Source organism: Grus americana, chromosome 28 (genome assembly GCF_028858705.1).
Source record: "Grus americana isolate bGruAme1 chromosome 28, bGruAme1.mat, whole genome shotgun sequence".
NCBI lineage: Eukaryota > Metazoa > Chordata > Aves > Gruiformes > Gruidae > Grus > Grus americana.
Window position 1 is genome coordinate 3,810,088 of NC_072879.1, and position 17,211 is coordinate 3,827,298.

Below are 17,211 nucleotides of genomic sequence, written 5' to 3' on the forward strand. Positions count from 1 at the left end.
CTGCCTCGTGCAGCCTGGCCTGGGCTTGTGCCCGGTGGCAGGGCTCCCGGAGCTGGGCGAGGGCAGCGGTGGCAGCCGGAGCCGCGGCAGGGAGGGACGGTGGCGAAGGAGAAGCAGAGACGGAGTCGTGCGTAGCTCTGTCAGTTGCTGACATTTATTGCACAGGATGGGCTGGATGGAAAGGTGGACGCTTGGAGCGGGGCCCTGGCCCGCCGGCTGCGCAGCTACAGGGCGCCGGGCACTCGCACTCGCTGCATACATTCAACGTGGAAGGCTCCAGTGCTAGGCAGAGGCATACGTGCACGCGCACACACACACACACCCTGCGCACACATGCATCCGTCGGTGCACACGCAGGCACGCTGGTATGTGCAGCGTGCGCCTTCCCCAGCCTTAAAGCAGCCCCACGGCTCGGGTCCCCCTGCTCCAGCGTCTGCCTGTCCTAACGCTGACTATGGGGAAGGTGGGCTGCGTTCGCCCCCAGCCCCGGGCTCAGGCTGGGGGACGGCGTGTGCGCGGGGTGCTCCGAGCCTCAGGGCGACCATCCCTCAGACCCCCCAACTTACCTCCAGTCCTGGACCGTCACCCCTCACCTCGGTCTGTGGGAGGGGAGGCAGGGATGCGCAGGCGCCAGGGCTGGCCAGCGTGCCTAAAGCCCCAGGGAGGTGTCCTGCAGGTGCACACGTACAGGGATGGATTCAGGTCATAAATATCATATACAGAGTTGATCACGGGGATGATGCAGCTGTGGCTTCTATGGGGCAGCCGGGGTGGCTGGGGGCAGCGGGGCTCTGCCGCAGGGAGCGGGAGATGGGGCCAGACTTTGGTCGGAGGCGACGCAGCCGGGGGCTCAGCCCAAGCCCTGCCATGCCCCCACGGTGGGTGGGAGGTGCAGGGCCCCGTGCCCACTCCCGGCGGCTGCCCCGCTCTGCAGGGTGCGGCGGGAAGAAGCCGGGGAGCGGGGCTGGTGCCGTGGTGAGGGGAGCCAGCCGGTGGGGCAGCCGTGGCCCTCACCGGCGTTTGTCGGCGGGGCAGCGCAGGACAGGTGCGGGGCGAGACGGCACTCGCTGCCACAGCCCCCTCCGACACGCTTGTCCCCGCACCTGGCGTGGCGCGGAGGTCACAAGTTGGAAGACAGCCTGGACTTGGCCGGGTCCGTGTCGGGCGTGCTGGCCGCCGAATCCTTGTGGGCTGCCGCCGAGTCCTGCGGCAGGGCGGGCGGCCCCGCGTGCACCGAGCCCGTGGACGCCGGGTGGGCCGGGGCCCCCCGCGAGGGTGCCTGGCCCCGCAGCCCAGCCAGGGGACCGGGGCCCGGCGAGGCGGCGGCCGGGCCCCCGCCGATGGATGCGCAGGACTCGCGAGCCGAGGCCGGGGGGCTCTGGGTGCTGCCGGCCGCCAGCCCGTGGGGCAGCGAGGGCTGCGAGGCCGACAGGGGCCGCGAATCCTGGCTGAGGCTGCTGGTGTGCAGCGCCTGTGTGCTTTTGTGGGCGGCCAGGCGCTGGGGCGAACCGGGCACCTGCTGCTGGCTGAGGGAGAGCTGGGAGCCCAGCTGCCCCGGGGCCCCTCCGTAGGCGAACGTCCGGCTGGCCAGGGGGCTTTGGGATGGTGGGCTGACCGCAGCCGCGGCAAAGGCGCTGGTGGAGGCGGGCAGGGCCACGGGCTGCGCCTGGTCCTGGGAGGGCGAGGGGTTGGCGTGGGGCACGGGGGGCTGCGGCTGCTGCGGGGGGCTCTGCTGCAGCAAGACGGGGGAGACGGCGAAGGGGCTGGGCACGGCCTGGGCGTACTGCAAGCGGCGCATCATGCGGGGCGAGCCCAGGGCCATGGAGCCCACCAGCGGGCTGGCCATCTGCGGGCAGAAGCTCATGGCGACGGCTTGCTGGAGGGTGGCGATGGCGGACGTGACCTGGGGCTGGACAGGGCTGTACATGGCCGTGTGCTGCTGCAGCTCCGCCTGCTGCACCATCTCCCGGTCGTACTTGACGATCTCCTGGATGATCTCGTTCTCCTGGTTGTTGAAGACGCCTGAGTTGAGATCGTGCTGCACTTTGTGGAGCAGGATCGAGTTCTTCTTCCCTGCAGGGTGGGAGCCGGGAGGGGGAGCACCGTGAGACCCTGGGCTGGGGCTACGCTGGGCCCCCCCCATCCCGGCCATGGTGTCTCATGCTGCCAGGACACACACAACCCCCCCCAGCCTTCCCCGGTGCCCTCTGTGCCCTACCGATGCGGTCAAGGCGGTCGATGGCCACGGTCTCGAAGGCCCGTCTCATCATGGGGTACTCCTCCAGCACCTCGTTGAAGTTGTCCACCGAGAGCGAGTAGAGGCGGCAGTAGGTGTCTGCCCGGACGCTGGCCGTGCGCCGGCCACGGGTCAGCAGGCAGATTTCTACGGGGGATACAACGGTGCCAAAGTCAAAACACCGCCAGCGAGGTCTGGCCATGGGGACAGGCCCGGAGCAAGGGGTGAGAACCCTTGAGGGGCGGGTGCCTCAGGACAGCGCGGGCATCCTGGTGCTTCTCACAGACCCCGGGAGGGGACCTGGGCTCAGCCCTGCCGGCGCTCACCTCCGAAATAGGAGCCGTCGGAGAGTTTCATCTCCTTGTTGCCCTTGGTGAGGATGCTGACCACCCCGTGCTGGATGAAGTACATCTTCTTGCCAATGGTGCCCTCACGGATGATGTAGTCACCCGGCTGAAACACCTCAAACTTCAGCTTGGTGAGCATCGCCGTGACAAAGTTGGGATCTGCGTTGGCGAACAGCGGCATCGAGGCCACCAGCTTGCGGCAGTTGAAGTTCACAATTTCCTGCAGAGGAAGGAGGTGAGGGACCAGGAGGCAGGGACATGGCTTGCCCAGGACGTGCTCGCGAACACGGGTGTCAGCGCACACAGCCATCCAGCGCGCAGACTGCATGGACACACTCACACTCGGAGCAACAAAACTGGAGCAAGAGGTGCTTGGCCCCAAGCACCCACCGTTGCAAGAGCCGGTGGGAACCACAGCATCCCCCATAGCAGGGAGGAGGGGGGACCCTCACTTTGGGGCGGGTTTGGGGGCAGGAAATGGGGGGGTGTCCCATCCTCACCGCAGGGCTCTCCAGCCCCTGGGGCCCCTACCTCGCGCAGAGGCTCGTTGAGCTCCCCCAGGATGCTGTCCTCGTCGAACATCTTGCCCTGGTAGCGGTGCTCATAGTAGTCGTGGATCTTCTGGCGGAAGTCGGCGGGCAGCTTGTGGAAGGACATGTACTGCTCCACCTGCTTGTACTGCGGGGAGAAGCGGTGTCAGCACCCAGCTGGCCTGGGGCTGTGGGGTCAGGACACCCCCCCCCCCACCCACATCCCTGCTCCATGGGGTGGGTCCTGGGACTCATTCCCATTCCACCGCCCTGTCCCTGCCCCGCAGACGGTATCGACCGGGAGCCCTGGCCCACTGCCGGCACCACTGCAGCTCCAGGAGGGGATGCGACGGCTGGCTGCGGGTCAGGAACCGTGGGCCCCGTTCAGCCCTGTCCTACCTTCTCCTGGTACTGGCGCCGGGACGAGTCCAGCGACTGGATGAGGGCGGTGGCGTGGCCGATGAACATGGCGTAGCAGGTGGCCCCCACGATCATGCTCAGCATTGTCAGCCAGATGTCCGTCATGCTCTCGGGCGCCTGCTTCCCGTAGCCAATGCAGAGCATGTGGCTCATCGATTTGAAGAGAGCAAAGGAGTACAGCTCGCTCCAGGAGTCATTCTGCAGCGACAGGGACGGTGGCGGCACTCAGCCCTGGCTGTTGCACAGCTGCTCACACGCGTGTATGTACGGGCACTCGTGTGTACGACACCCTGACTCAGGCCTGGGAGAGGAGCCAGGTTTTCTCTGCCTGCATCGCCCGCCAGCACTCCGCAGCGGGATCGCTTTGTTTGACAGTCCCACTGTGCAGGTGAGATCCCAAACAATCCCGCAGGGCTCCGCTCCTTCCTGGCGGGTTTCTGCACCTCAACCCTTGCCTGGCTTCGCTTTAGATAGGCACTTTTTTTTTTTTTTTTTTTTTTTAAAGTTGATATATACAAAAGGACAGCGAGCCCCTGTGAAATGCTGTGGCAGGAACGAGCTCTGAGTTTGTGGAAGCCACTGAGTTATTGCTGCAGGCAGGGACAGGCTGGTGGCTCCTGGGGCAGGAACCAGCCCCCGTCCCCATCCCAGGCTCACGCGAAGCCCCAGGTTGTGTCCGTCTGTCCATCCGTGTCCCGTCCCCCCCACCTCCCCAGGAGCGAAGCAGCCCGAGAAGGATGATGAGACGGGGAGGAGAGGAAGGGGAGGAAGCCAGGCGGGGGAAATGGAGCAGAGCTGGAAACACCGGCAGAACGGGATGAGATGGAGGGAGAAGAGCCATTTGTAGCAGGCTGCAGGGTTGAGAGGAAGCAATTAGAAACGTGGCCCATTATTTATTAATAGCGGCTTTGTTGCTAATGAGCAGCAGAAGGCAGCAGGGGACGGGGCAGAGAGCCGTGTCAGCATCTTCCTCCCCACCCAGATCGATCCGCTGCCCCGCGTCCCGTGAGACCGTCCGCAGCACCCCAGGGTGGGGAGAGGCCAGACGACACAGGGATGGTCGGGGGTCCAGGGGCAGCGGGCGGGGAGCACCGCGGGGTCGGGGCCAGCACTCACCACCATCCCGTTGATGGAGACCCAGCAGTTCTGGGGGAAATCCTGCAGCATGGGCACGAGGAACTGGAGGCAGCCGTCCCAGTGGCAGAGCAGCAGCATCATGCCGATGAGGTTGATGATCCTCATCACCGCGCTGGCCAGATCGTAGGTCATGTGGAAGATCTGCAGGTGGAGGGGCCGGGGTGGGACGGCAGACGGTGAGCGCAGAGATCATCCCTGCCACTGCCCGGCCCCACTCGAGGCACCGACCCACACGGCCTCAGCTGAAAGATGCACTCATGGCTGGCCCGGCCCTGGCCGCGCTCCACCTGCCTATTTATAGCCGCCCCGGAAAGCGCTAATGGCTGCGAGCTTTGACGATGATAAGCCAGCGCTGGTGGACGCTCAGGGAGAGCCAAGCACTCTGGGCACTGGGGAGGGAGCGGGGCAGCCCCTGGGGCAGCGGGTGCTGGGGGCCAGGCTCAGCCATGGGACGGCTTTTGGTAAAGAGGGTCCAAGGTGCCCACGTCAGGGTGGGGCTGAAGGGAGACACACACGCACACCCACCCACCCACACCCCGCCCCCCCCCCCCAATCTGGGGAGAGCGGCCAGGGCGGTTCTGCACAGCCTGCTCTGCCGGAGATCCCACCCCGAAGGCTGGGACTGCGTCCCCCCCAGGGCCAGTGGCTACAAGAGCATCGACTGCTGACACCCATCAGAGACACCCTGGGAGAGCCCCTGGCCCGGGGCGGGTGCAGGAGGGAGCCCTGACCGTAGGGACCCACCACAGTGGTCCTGGGACCAGAGCCCCGGCCATGGGGGGGGGGGGGCGGGCGGTGTGCAGCAGGAGCATCCCTCCAGGAACAGCTGCTCAGTGCTCCAAGCACACCCCCGGCTCCCAGCACCAGCCCGCAGGTCCTGTGAGCCCCCCCGCACCGGCCGCATCCCTGGTCCCAGCCTGGCCTTAGCACCCATTGCCCCACGGCACCCACACAGGCAAACCCAGGGGTCCTCCTGGTTGCAAACTGAGCCACGGGCTGAGGACTTGGTCCTTTTCCTTTAGTATGTTCGGGGTCCAGAAAAGGTGAATTCAAGGGAGGGGGGGAAAGAAAGAAAATTAAAAATGAGCCCCCTTGAGGTGAAAGCCCCAGTCTCTCCCCCCTCGCAGACCCAAGGCTGGAGCCCTACAGCATCACGCAGAGCCGCAGCACGGCAGGGCGAGGGCACAGCATCCCCTTCTTCCTCTGCGGCCAGCCCCGGGCTCTGAGGCTGCCTGCGCAGGCAGGGCACGCTGTGTGGGCAGGAGAAGGCAGAGCCAGTGCGATGCGATGGGGAGGGAACAAGATGGAGCGCGAGGGGCTGGGGAAGGGGCAGCCCGGGGTGAGGACAGGCAGGAGCAGCCCCCCCCCCCCCCAGCCCCATCTCTGCACGTCCCGTCCCCACTCCGGCCAGTGGCAATCCCAGGGCGGCCCCTCGCTGCCCCTTTCCCAGCCATCGCCCAGGCTGCTGGGGACAAAGGCACGCACGGCCTCCCCAGATTCGCTCTCGCAGCATCCGCCAGCCCCGAGAGCAGGCGAGGTCCCAGCGGGGATGGGGGACCGCGCTCCCCTCCCATCCCCTGTAAGCGGATGCGATTACCAGGATAATCTGCGCAGCCACGCGCAGGTTTAATTCGTCCCCGGGGCTCTCCCTGCTAAGTCCCCTTTGAAAGTGAAAAGGGCAGAAAGCCGGAGCCCCGGCGGGGGGGGGGGTGGGTGGGTGGGGGTGTGTGTGACACTTGGGGACGGGGGGGTTCGCAGGGGACGGGGGGGGGTCGCAGGAGAGGGGGATGCTCCTGCAGCAGAGCCCAGCCCTGGAGGAAGGAGCAGGAGGAGGGCACAGGGCAGGGAGATGCGGGCAGAGCAACTGGAGCTGCAGCCGTGTCCCCCCCCCAAGTCCTCTGCCCCAGGGACCGGGGGCAGCCCCCAGCCGCGCTGCCAGGCTTGGGGCTCTGCCAGGCACCGCCGGGACAGCCAAGCTCAGCCCCGTGCGTGTGGGAAGGATGAGCCCCCCGCAGAGCTGCGGGAAGAGCTGTGTGCCAGGAGCGGGGGGATTTCCTATGGCGGGGTCAGGGCAGGACAGAGTCAGACCCCTGACGCAATGTGGCCACCCCTGCGGCCACCAGAGCCGGTGTCACCGTGCCCAGGTCCCCGCAGCGCTGCCGGGCAACTCTCGCCCACGGAGCCTGCACGGGGTGGGACGCCCAGGCAAGAGCCACGCATGCCCTCGCAGGGCCTGGGGACACGCAGCAGCAGCGGAGCAGGAGGAGGAGGAGGAGGAGGAGGAGGGAGCGAAGGCGCTTGCCACCCCTCCAGCCCGCGGGTTGCGCAGCCGGCTCCGCGCTGCAGCGAGCACCTGCACAGCCCCAGCCAGCGGAGCTGCCGGGAGGCGCCAGCCCACGCGCCAGAGCCACGTGGCAAAGCCGAGCGCGCCACATCCCGACACAAAGGCACGTCCCCTCGCAGCCCACGCAGCCGCGGGTGCGCCAGGCCTGGGCAGCACCCTACCTCCTGCCCCGGGGACCCAGGGGTCCTGCCGCCCCCGAGGGGCTGGGGTTCCTGCAGCCCTCCCCGGCGCTCCCCGAGGTCCCGGCGGAACAGGGAGCCGGGGGCACCGGAGGCAAGGAGCGTCGAGCTGAGCAGGGGGCCGCGGTCGAGCCACCGGCAGAGCGCCATGGGTGGTGCCATAGCACGGCACTGGGACCGGCCGTGCAAACCCCAGCACCTGGGCACACACATGGGTGCGCACACACGTGGGCACACACACACACGTACACGCACACACACGTGCACGCACATGCACAGACAGGGCACGGCTCAGCTGCAGCTCAGCGGGGCCGGAGGGACTGCCTTTGTGCTGACACGGACCGGGAGCGCTCTCACGTCACAGCCGTTGTCCCAGTGCGGACAGAGCAGACGGAAGGTGGGGGACCCCCAGAACCTCCTCCCCACTCCAGAGAGGGTCACAGCCACCCACCGGCCCCACCCACGGCCCCACAGACCCCGTCCAACCCCACGGCTCTCTGGGCAGCACCGAGCCCCCCCCCCTGCCCTCGCAGTGGTCCCTCCCAGCTCCCGCTCTCTCCAGTCGGTCCCACCGCTGCTGGAGGAGGGACCCACCCCCGGGCTGCATCCCGCGGGACCCTCACCTCCTCCCACTGGTGGATGTAGCGGATGAGCCGGGAGAGGCGAAGGAGCCGCAGGAGGCTGAGGATCTTGGTGAAGCGGACGATGCGGAGGGCGCGGGCGGTCTTGTACACCTCCGAGTCTATGCCCTTCTCCACAATGAGGAAGACGTAGTCCACGGGGATGGAGGAGACAAAGTCCACCACAAACCAGGTCTTGAGGTACTTCTTCTTGATCCTCTCGGGGTCCAGGATGATTTCCGTGTTGTCCTCAATGACAATCCCCGTCCGGAAGTTCAGCACCAGGTCCATCAGGAAGAAGGTGTCAGAGACCACATTGAACACAATCCAGGGTGCCGTGGTCTCCTCCTTGAAGAAGGTGATACCCACGGGAATGATGATCAGGTTGCCCACCATGAAGAGCAGCATTGTGAAGTCCCAGTAAAACCTGGGGAGCGAGAGGATGGAGGAGGGTGTCACCAGCACCCTGCGGCCACCCCCCGTGTCGAGGGGACCCGGCCACCACACCCCACCCTAAGGGACCTATGCTACCAGGGTGCCGTCACCCCAATGCCACCTCAACCCCAGGCATCCCTCTCCTCTCCCCAGGAACATCCTGCTCCCCCCGCTCCAAACTGCCCCCAGGCCTGATCCTGCAGGCCAGCACAGTTGAGGTGGGGCTGTGCAAGTGCAGAGGGAGGTGCAGGATGAGGCCGGGGGGGGCTGTTTGCTGCAGGGGGCCCTTCTTGCTGCGCTGTTTGGCCGGGGGTCTGCCCTGGGGCACCCGAACCCGGGCAGGTCCCAGGGTGAGGTCCCGGGCACTTGTGGGGGAGATCCTCCTGCCAAGCTGTCCTGGGGCAGCCCGTGGGCTGGGGACCACCCTCAGGACCACCCTCACCCCCAAACCACGACAGCGGGGCCATCGCGCTCTCAGCAGGCTGCGCTCAAGGTCACGGGTGAAGGCAGGACCGGAGAGCCCGGCCTCCCCCATGGCCGCCCCGGCAGCAGCCCCCTCCGCTCCCCGCTCCCAGAGTGGGGACAGAGTCCCCGGGGACAGCCAGGGCCACCCCACCCCGGCGCCTCCCTGGACCAGGCTGCGGTCCCGGTTTCGGGGTGCGCAGGGCAGGGGCTGCATGTCGGACCCCGGCAGCATGGCTGCGGTGGAAGGAGCCCCCCGCAGCTCCCTGATCACGCACGGCTGCAGCTGGAGGGGGCATCGCCCCCAGCCCCGGTCAGACGGCAGAGGGGGCGAGCGGCCGCCTCTGCCTCTGCCTCTGCCTGGGCTGCGCTGCGCCGCCTCCGCCCTCTCCTGCCTCACCCGGCCTTCTCTCCTTTCTCCTCGTCCCCATCTTCTGGGCCACCGATGACCTTTCTTAGCACCTGCAAGGTCACAGCAGCCCCATCCCGGCAGGACCGTGTGGAGGGGACCCCGGCCCCTCGCTCCCCGCCTGCCCCGCTCCCCGGCACTCGCCTGGAAGGGGGGGGGGGGCAGGAGAGGGGATGCTCCTCAGCGCCACGCGCGCAGACACGCAGGACCCTTGCCCACGTCTCTGCTCAGCCCACCCTGCCGCTGCAGGCTGACGGGCAGGGGATGCCCTGGCCATGCTGCACGGGGTGGGGGGACGAGGGGTGCAAGACCCCCCCGCCTCAGGAACGGGATGGGCCGGATCCACTCCCCCCTCCCCGTGAAGATTAGCGCAGGACCAGGAGGAGCCGAGCATCCCAGCTCCTGACCTTTCTCCAATGACACCTTCTCCATGTGAGACGTTGCCGTGGCAACCGTGAGTGATGTCACTGCTGCACAACGATGACTTCACACCCAGAGCCGTCTCCAGGGTACCCTCGCTAGCTGCCAGCTGGGAGAAACGAGCTGTGCTCCCCCCGCACCCCCACAAGGAAGTTCCGGCTTCCGGCACCAAGCAGCTCCAGTGCCCCACGACCCCCCCCCCGCGGGCAGCGAGGCCACGGCTGTGGTGGGCCCTGCCGGACCCCCGGGTCCAGCCGCGCGGCATGACGCCCCAGAAGATGCCGGCACCGGCAGGGCCGCGGCTGGGGCTGGGGCAGCCCACGGTGGCAGCACTGGGCTGGATCTGTCCCCCAAGCCCCCCAGCAGCTCCTGCTACAAACTGACCCTGCTGCACAAGGCGCGTCCCGTGGGGGCATCAGCCATGCGATGCTGTGAAGAACAAAGATTAAATAACCATGCCAGCTGGGCAAAACTCTCTTCTGGCTCAAATCCCTTTGCAATCTGGCTGAGCCAGGGCAGAATTCGGCCTGCTGAGAAAGATAAACTGCTCCCGATCCCCCCAACACACGACTGACTCTGTGCGATCTCTTCGGGGACCTGGGTGCGATGCCAAGGCGTTCTTCCTCGGAGGGCAGTGTGCACGTAGAAAAAAAAAAAGATCCAATCCAGGCTACTAAAAATATCTGAAAACAAATTAATTAGGATCCTCAGCACCCCCCCCCTTGCTTCTGACCCAATTGAACGGCAGCGATGGTGACAGAAGACGCCGAAAGCCTCTGCGAGCGGGGGCTGCTGCGTTCCTACTCCGTCGGCTGCCCAAAGCCTGGCGCAGCGATGCCGCCCCTCAGGTCCTGGGCAGGAGCCGAGCTGGAGCCAAGCATCCCCACCAAGTCCCAGGGACCGCGCCGCGCTCGTGTCCCTGAGACCCCGGAGCACATCCCTCTGCAGAGCTGCCGCCTCCCCGACACCTCCAAAACCCCACAGAGACCCCAAGGCCAGAGAGGCACAGGGCAATCCCGATGGCTGCACCAGCAACGCCTCCCCGGCTGCCCGCTGGTACTGCTGGGGTGGGGTGGGGGGGCCAGGAGAACCCCCAGAGTCGTCCAGGGGGGCACAGCCGCAGGACACAAGGGACATTCCCCGCTCAGCTCCATCGCCAGCACATGGAGCTCCGGGGGGGCTGCCGTGGACGATCCAGCTGCCTCCGCATGCTGGGTGCAACACGTCGCTCCCCTCTACGGTGATCCCATCGATGGGGCACTGAGCCGCCCGCTCGCCAGCCTGCCCGGGCAGACGATGCTCCCCGAAACCCCGCTCTGTGGGAGATGCCCCCAAGGGCTGAGCCCCTTGGCCTGGACCGGGGCCGTGGCTGCAAACAGCTGGGCTGCCCAGCGGGCGGGAGCGGGGCGGGAGCGGTGCAGGATCGGTGCGGAATTGGCACTTTGCAAACCGGCACTAAATACTCACAGCCTAAAAATGAGGTTGCTGTTAGAAGTGGGTTAAGAAGCCAATGGCAGAAGTTTGCCCAAGCGAGTGGTGAGGTACAGCCCCCCCCGCCCCACGCCGTCCGTACCCCCGCGTCCCAGTACAGCCAGTTGTGATGAATGACTGGTGCTGCTCTCCCCTGGAGAAGCCTTTTACCCCGGGGATCCCTGGGGAGGGGGGATAAAGGCTTTGCAAACCGCTCAAGGACCCAAACCTTTACCTTCCCCCAGACGGTCGGTCGCAGCCTTCCTTCCCTGCTGAAGGAGCGGCGGCTTTCAGCACCCCCCCAGTCCGACTGCCCCACAGCGACGGTGCAGAGGGGGAGAGCAGCTCCCGGACACCCTCACCAGAGGGAACGGCAACACCGGGACCAGCAGCAGCGCACGGCGCTAGCACGCACATCGGGAGCGACAGCAGCCAGCGAGCCCAGTCCTTCCGCTCAGGAGCCCCAACGGTGGCACGAACAAGGTGGCGGCACCATCCAGGCAGCGGCGAAGCCCCAGAAACCATTTTAACTCCGGCTGAGGAAGGTTCCTGCCCAGCAGCACCGGGGACACGTGCTCTGGATGTGGCTTCGCCCCCGATTCAAGCGCGAGACTGGCTCTTGCAACAGAAATTCGCCAGCAGTGAAAAACCCACAGCTCGGCCCCAGCCCTGCTCGGGGAAGGCTGCGAGCGCCAGGCTGGCGGGAGGGGATGCCGGCGTAGCCGTACCGGGCGGCCCCGCGATGGTGATGGGGACACAGGCACCACCACCACCACTGAATCACCGGCTGCGCGCAGCTCGCAGCGTTACTGCTGCATCCAGCCTGGGCTGAATCCTCCTCCCGGGCTTACGCAAGCCTCGCACCGAAGGGATCGACCGCCGAGCTGGAGCACCCGCTTCCCGGTGCCCGGGCTCCTGCACCCCCGGGAAGCACCCGGCTCCCTGGGAACACCACCGGCCCCCTCCTCGGTCCTGGCCCCACATGTGTCTCTGTCCCCGTGGCCACGCAGCACCCCGGCCCCTCGCACGCCCCTGCCCGGCTCGCGGGTGCGTACGGTTTGTAAAGATTGGGGCCAGACCAGCAACGTGCCCCAGGTCACTGCGAAATGAGGGCTGGATGCGGCCCCCCCCCCCGGCTCCTAATCCCGCTCCAAAAGCAATACCCCTGGTGCAGAAACACCAACAGAAATAACAAAAAAGTCAATGCTAGCTGGGTTTTTTTTCCTCCCATTGATAAAGACCAGAAGCGGCAAAAGAGATGACAACTGTGCACAGCACCCAAAAAGAGGCGGCTCTGCTCAACGCTGTCTACTTCGGCGCACCATTTACAAGGTCTCTTTTACCAGATTTGCAGCTCGGGATCTCAACCAGCCACCCAGGCTCCTTCCTAATAATTCAATATTTATGTAAATAGCAACTTTCGTTCCTGGAGCAAGTCTGCCCCTGAATTTTGCATGAATAATTGCAGCACCGTGTCCATGAGGAAACAGGATCTCTAAACGACTCCGATTATGAAATGATGTCACACATGCAGATGGGTAATGATTTTATCTTGAGATGGGAAAATGGGTTTTGCAGGGCAAACACGACTGGGTTCATGCTCCATTATCATTATTAGATAAACATAATTATTTTTAAGGCAGGACAATGTGCAATAGATGGACACGTGCTCAACATGCACGGGCAGAGTGGGCTCCTCATGACCGGGCTGTCAGCCCTGCCTTGAGCCGACCCTGTTTATGTGCACGTTTGTAGACCCAGACGACGCCGTGGCTCTGCCTGCAGCTCCTCCCCGCTGGGCAGGGAACTCTCCTACGCCACTTGCAGCATCAAAACACTGGCAGCGGCTCTTCCCCAATGGTTTCAAGTCTTGATAGTGACTCCGGGAGGGATGGAGCCAGCGCAGGGCAGGACGGCCAGGGTGACTCTCCAAGGTCACCCCGGCATGGACCGGTGCCCGCCCGTCCACTGCAAGCACCAGCCCGGGGACCGACACTGCCGGACACCGGGGAAGCCTCCGAGGCCGCGCTCCTGCCAGGGGCTCACCGCAGGGAGACCCTGCTCTCGGCAGCACCATGGGCTCTGCCGCTTGGATCGCGGCTCTGCCGGCTCGGAGGAGCGGGGCAGGCTCTGGCCCCGGTACAGTCATGGCAGGGGACAACAGGGCCAGGCTGTCACCCCACTCCCAGCCTCCCCAGTAGCCCACAGCTGCTGAGGACAAAGCAGAGCGTGAGTGGCACGAAGGGGCAGAGTCCCCCAGGTCTCAGGGATCTGCCTGGCACCGCCACACCTGCCCAGTCACGGCAGGGACAGCGGAGCTCCCTCTGCCATGGGACCGGCGATGGCCACGCGGTGCGGCCGCTCCTCACTCTGGCTCTGCAGCAGAGCTGGTCCCCAGCTGGCGAGCCAAGGAGGGGGCTCCGACGGATACCCACGGTGGGTTCCCAATGGGAACATCTGCTGCAAGGGCACAAGACCCCTGTGCGGGAGGCCCTGAGAGGAGGCTGAGGGCCTCTGGCTGCTCCTCTGGAAGATGCCAGATAAGCCCAGGAGCAACGCACGAGGGTGGGAGCAGGAGCTGCAGGTGCTGGGCCCTGCCCTGAGCCCCTCAGCCAGGACAGACCCCACTGCCCACAGCCACCTCCACCTGCCCCGGGGACCCCCGCTCCGTTGGGGACCCATCAGTGCCAGTGGTGAACAGATCTGGGGTCTGGCTTGGGGATGTTCCCCACACCGCGCACCCGCTCACCTGTGCCCAGCGAACCCTCCCTCGAGCCTCCCCGAACCGCACACCAGAACAGCGACAGAACGACTCGGAGCTGAGCCCCTCGCTCCCCCCAGCCTCTGGCCCAAGGCCCCCCCAGCCCCTTCGAGGTCACTGGACCAGGGGGTCCTGATGGCTGGCTACCAGCGATGCCAGTGGGGTCTCAGCCACCCACCCCCGCAAGGTGCTGTGCCGCTGCCCCAGACGGTCGAGCCGTACATCCCTCCCAGCTGCTTCCATGCGACCTGGGAAGCATTTGCCACTTCTGAGCTCCCCCAGGGCTCAGGAGGTGGAAAGGAGACGGAGCTGCAGAGCCTCCCTCCCTGGGTCTGCCATTCCTCGGTTGGAAGCCGCACAGGCTGGATCTGGGGGACGCTGGTCCTCTTGGGAGCGAGATGAATCCCTCCTCAAACTCCCTGAATGTTAGGGACAGGATCAGGCCTCCTCGGGGGAGGGGGAGCCTTCACAAAGCTCTGCTTGGCAGCGGGGAGAGCAGCATGTCCTCCAGCGCAGACCCCCGGCCCCAGGAGGGGAGGGTGACACCTTCCCCCGGGGCGATTTGGGGGCAGCGCCAAAGCCCAGTGGGGCTCCGGAGGGTCCGTGCTGGGCCGAGCCGTGCTGAGGCCCCGGAAGGACAAGGGGATGCCCTTGCCCGGGTACCCCCCGTCAGAGCAGAGGGCTCTGGGCATCCCCGGATCGACTGCCGCTCCGCTGGGGAGGGGGATGCCCAGCCGCCAGCCCCTCCCTGCACACAGCCAGCAGCATCCGCACCGCCACCTCCAGCGCAGCTCAAGGTGCCCTCTCCCAGGGCACGGCACGGCTCGGCACGGCACGGCTCGGCTTCCCCTTCCCTCGCCGGCGGGGCCGACCCCGGGCTCCGCTCGCCCCCCATCCCCGGATCCACCGGCCCGACCCGATGCTCCATCCCCGCGGGATGCTCCGGCCCGACGCGATGCTCCGGCCCCGCGGGATGCTCCGGCCCCGCAGGATGCAGCCGGGCGCGGGGTCCCGGGCCCAGCGCTCCCTCCCCCGCCTCCCCTCCCCGCCCGGCCGGGCGCCCACCTGAAGTCGCTGTAGGGGTGGATGATCCAGGCCCCCGCCGACTTGACGCGCTCCTGCTCCCGCTCCACCGCCTTCTGGGAGCCGAACATCCGCAGCGAGAACTTGTTGACGCCGGGCTGGAGCATCGCCCCGAACTGCCGCTGCATGAAGCTGGCCTGGCTCCCGCGGGCCTCCTCGCCCGCATCTTCGCCCGCGCCCTCCTCGGCCGCCTTGGCCCCGCCGGGGGACGCGCCGCCGCCGCCGCAGGAGAAGGAGACCTTGGGTTCGCGGGGCGGCTCCGGGCCGGGGCTGCGCGGCGGTTCCCCGCGCCGGCACTCGCCGTTCGGGGACCCCTTCCCGCCGCGGCCCCGCGTCCGCCCCGCCGCCGCCGCCGCCCCGCCGCGCTTGGCCGCCTCGGCCGCCTCCTCCTCGGCCGCCGCCTCCCCGCCCGCCGCGCCGCGGCCCGCCCGCATCTTGTCGCTGCCGCCGCCGAGGCCACCGGCGGCCGAGTGGCGCCCGCCGCCGCGGCGGGGGCGGGCCGGGGCGGGCCGGGGGCGGGCGACGGGGCCGGGCCGGGGACCGGGCGGCTCCGCAGCTCCCCCCGCCGGCACAACCCTCGCCGGCGGGACAGGCGACCGGGACGCCCCGCTCCGCCCGCCGCCCCCCCCCCCCCGGCCCTCGGCAGCGCAGCCCCCGGTGCGGGGCCGGGCGCTCCCCCCGCGGAGCTCCGGAGCCCAGCGGCCGCCGGCGCCGCCCCGTGAAAAGCCCGTTCGCGTCCCTGCCCCGGCCCCGAACCCACCCCTGGGCCGGGGACGGACCCCGCAGCCCCGCCGGGAGGCACAGGGGCCTCATGCGAACCGGGAAGACGTGGCTCCCCCCTCCCACAGCCCCGGGGACCTGCCGCCCGCCGAGCCAGCCCCAGCCCGGCCCCTCACCTCCAGGGCTGAGACCCCCTGCACCGAGCCGGTGGCGGGAGGAACAGCCCGGGGTGGGCGCAGGGACGGAGACCCGGGACTGGCACCCCGGCACAGAGTGGCTCCTGCGTGTCCCAGAAATAACGCGGGCCAGCAAACCACAGCCAGACACCACCGAGGCAGACACCTGCACCTACACCAGACACGGCCAGGTCTGATGCTCTGGGTGCCAGGAACAGGTCAGCGGGATCAGCACCTCCTGCCCTGCCGCCCCAGGAACGTGCTCTTCCTGCTATGGCTTCCCCAGGCTGCGGGGTGTTAGGGCATGTCAGAGCAAGGAGGCTGGGTGAGCCCTGAGCACCCTCAAACGGCCAGACACAGGACCAGAGCCCCCTCCCCGGCCGTGGCTCTCGCAGCCCTGGCTCTGCAGGCCCAGGGCAGGGCAAGAGCCGTCCTGGGTCACGGCACCGCACAGGCAACTCAGCTGTGGCGGGTGGCACCATCTGCTGCCACGGTGCAGAAACACAGCCGGATAGTGTGCACGTCCAGCTCTCACGCCAGCCACGGCCAGAGTCAGCCCTGCTGACTGAGCCGGCACCCACAGCCCCACCGCTGAGCCCCGCGGGAGAGGATGCCCCAAAAACCATGCTCCAGGCCACGGCAAGCTCGCTCTGCAGCAATTCACCCCCTTGGCTTCATATTGCTGTTCACAAGCAACAGCCCATTTCTCCAAACAGCCCCCGAGCCCCCCCACCAGCCAGCCCCAAGCCCATGGAGGAGCCCCCGACGAGCCGACACTGCAGCTTGACCCGAGCAGGAGGCTGGAGACACCCAAGCGAACAAGTGAGGCAGCAGCTCAGGGCTCACCCCAAGGCATCAGGAGGCAGAGCAGGATCCCCACAGGCAGCGGTGCCCAGAGCACCCACTCTCTGCCCGCAGATGAGTGGGGCACCACGGTGGGAGCCTGTTCACACTGTCCCTGCGTGGAGCTTGATGCAGCATCCCACGGCCAGCACAGCCGGTCTCCGCCTCGGCTTGTTGTGGCAGCTGCCACGGGCGAGCGGGCCCGGCAGAGAGCAGCACGATGCCGCTCCATCCCCTCCCCGGGCTGTTTTTCCTTCCTGCGCCTGCTCTGCCAAACAAAAGGCACAAGCAGTGCTTTGTGCTGCAGCCCAAGAGCCGGGTCAGGCAGGACCCATAATCCTCATCAAGGAAATTAAGCCATGCATTGATTTTTCACCAGGATGGCACCCGCAAGCACGAGGCCGGCTGTGAAAGGCTTGCATAACCCACTTACGTGCCGCAGAGCCACACTGCCCGGTCAGCCCCGGGGCTGGCCTGGCTGATGACACACCAAGGCAGCAAAAACGCCATCAGGAGAGACTGGGCCACCGCAGCTCCAGGCTGCCAGCACTGCTGCCAGACCTGCCCGCCACCACACCGCAGCCAGCAGCTCTGCGGGCACAGCCCTGCAATCAGAGCC

General features: G+C 67.2%; 1 protein-coding gene across 1 annotated transcript; it reads right to left on the minus strand.

The window, feature by feature from the left end:
- Window positions 1-138: 138 nt before the first annotated feature.
- HCN2 (hyperpolarization activated cyclic nucleotide gated potassium and sodium channel 2) lies at window positions 139-15,348 on the minus strand. The gene is made up of 8 exons (XM_054805856.1): window positions 14,836-15,348; window positions 7,817-8,240; window positions 4,650-4,811; window positions 3,513-3,731; window positions 3,115-3,261; window positions 2,563-2,803; window positions 2,219-2,383; window positions 139-2,073 (listed from the first exon to the last, which is right to left on the minus strand). The coding sequence occupies exons 1-8, from the start codon at window positions 15,285-15,287 to the stop codon at window positions 1,121-1,123; spliced, it is 2,763 nt and encodes a 920-aa protein (XP_054661831.1). The 5' UTR covers window positions 15,288-15,348; the 3' UTR covers window positions 139-1,120.
- Between the last annotated feature and the right edge of the window lie 1,863 nt (window positions 15,349-17,211).

Bases quoted from the DNA above. Each gene is read 5' to 3' on its own strand.
- HCN2 (XM_054805856.1), bottom strand. From the start codon at position 15,287: ATGCGGGCGGGCCGCGGCGCGGCGGGCGGGGAGGCGGCGGCCGAGGAG. The intron at 3,262-3,512 runs GTAGGACAGGGC...TTCTCCCCGCAG, and splicing joins GGCGCCAGTACCAGGAGAAG to TACAAGCAGGTGGAGCAGTA. The intron at 2,074-2,218 runs GTAGGGCACAGA...CCCACCCTGCAG, and splicing joins CGACCGCCTTGACCGCATCG to GGAAGAAGAACTCGATCCTG.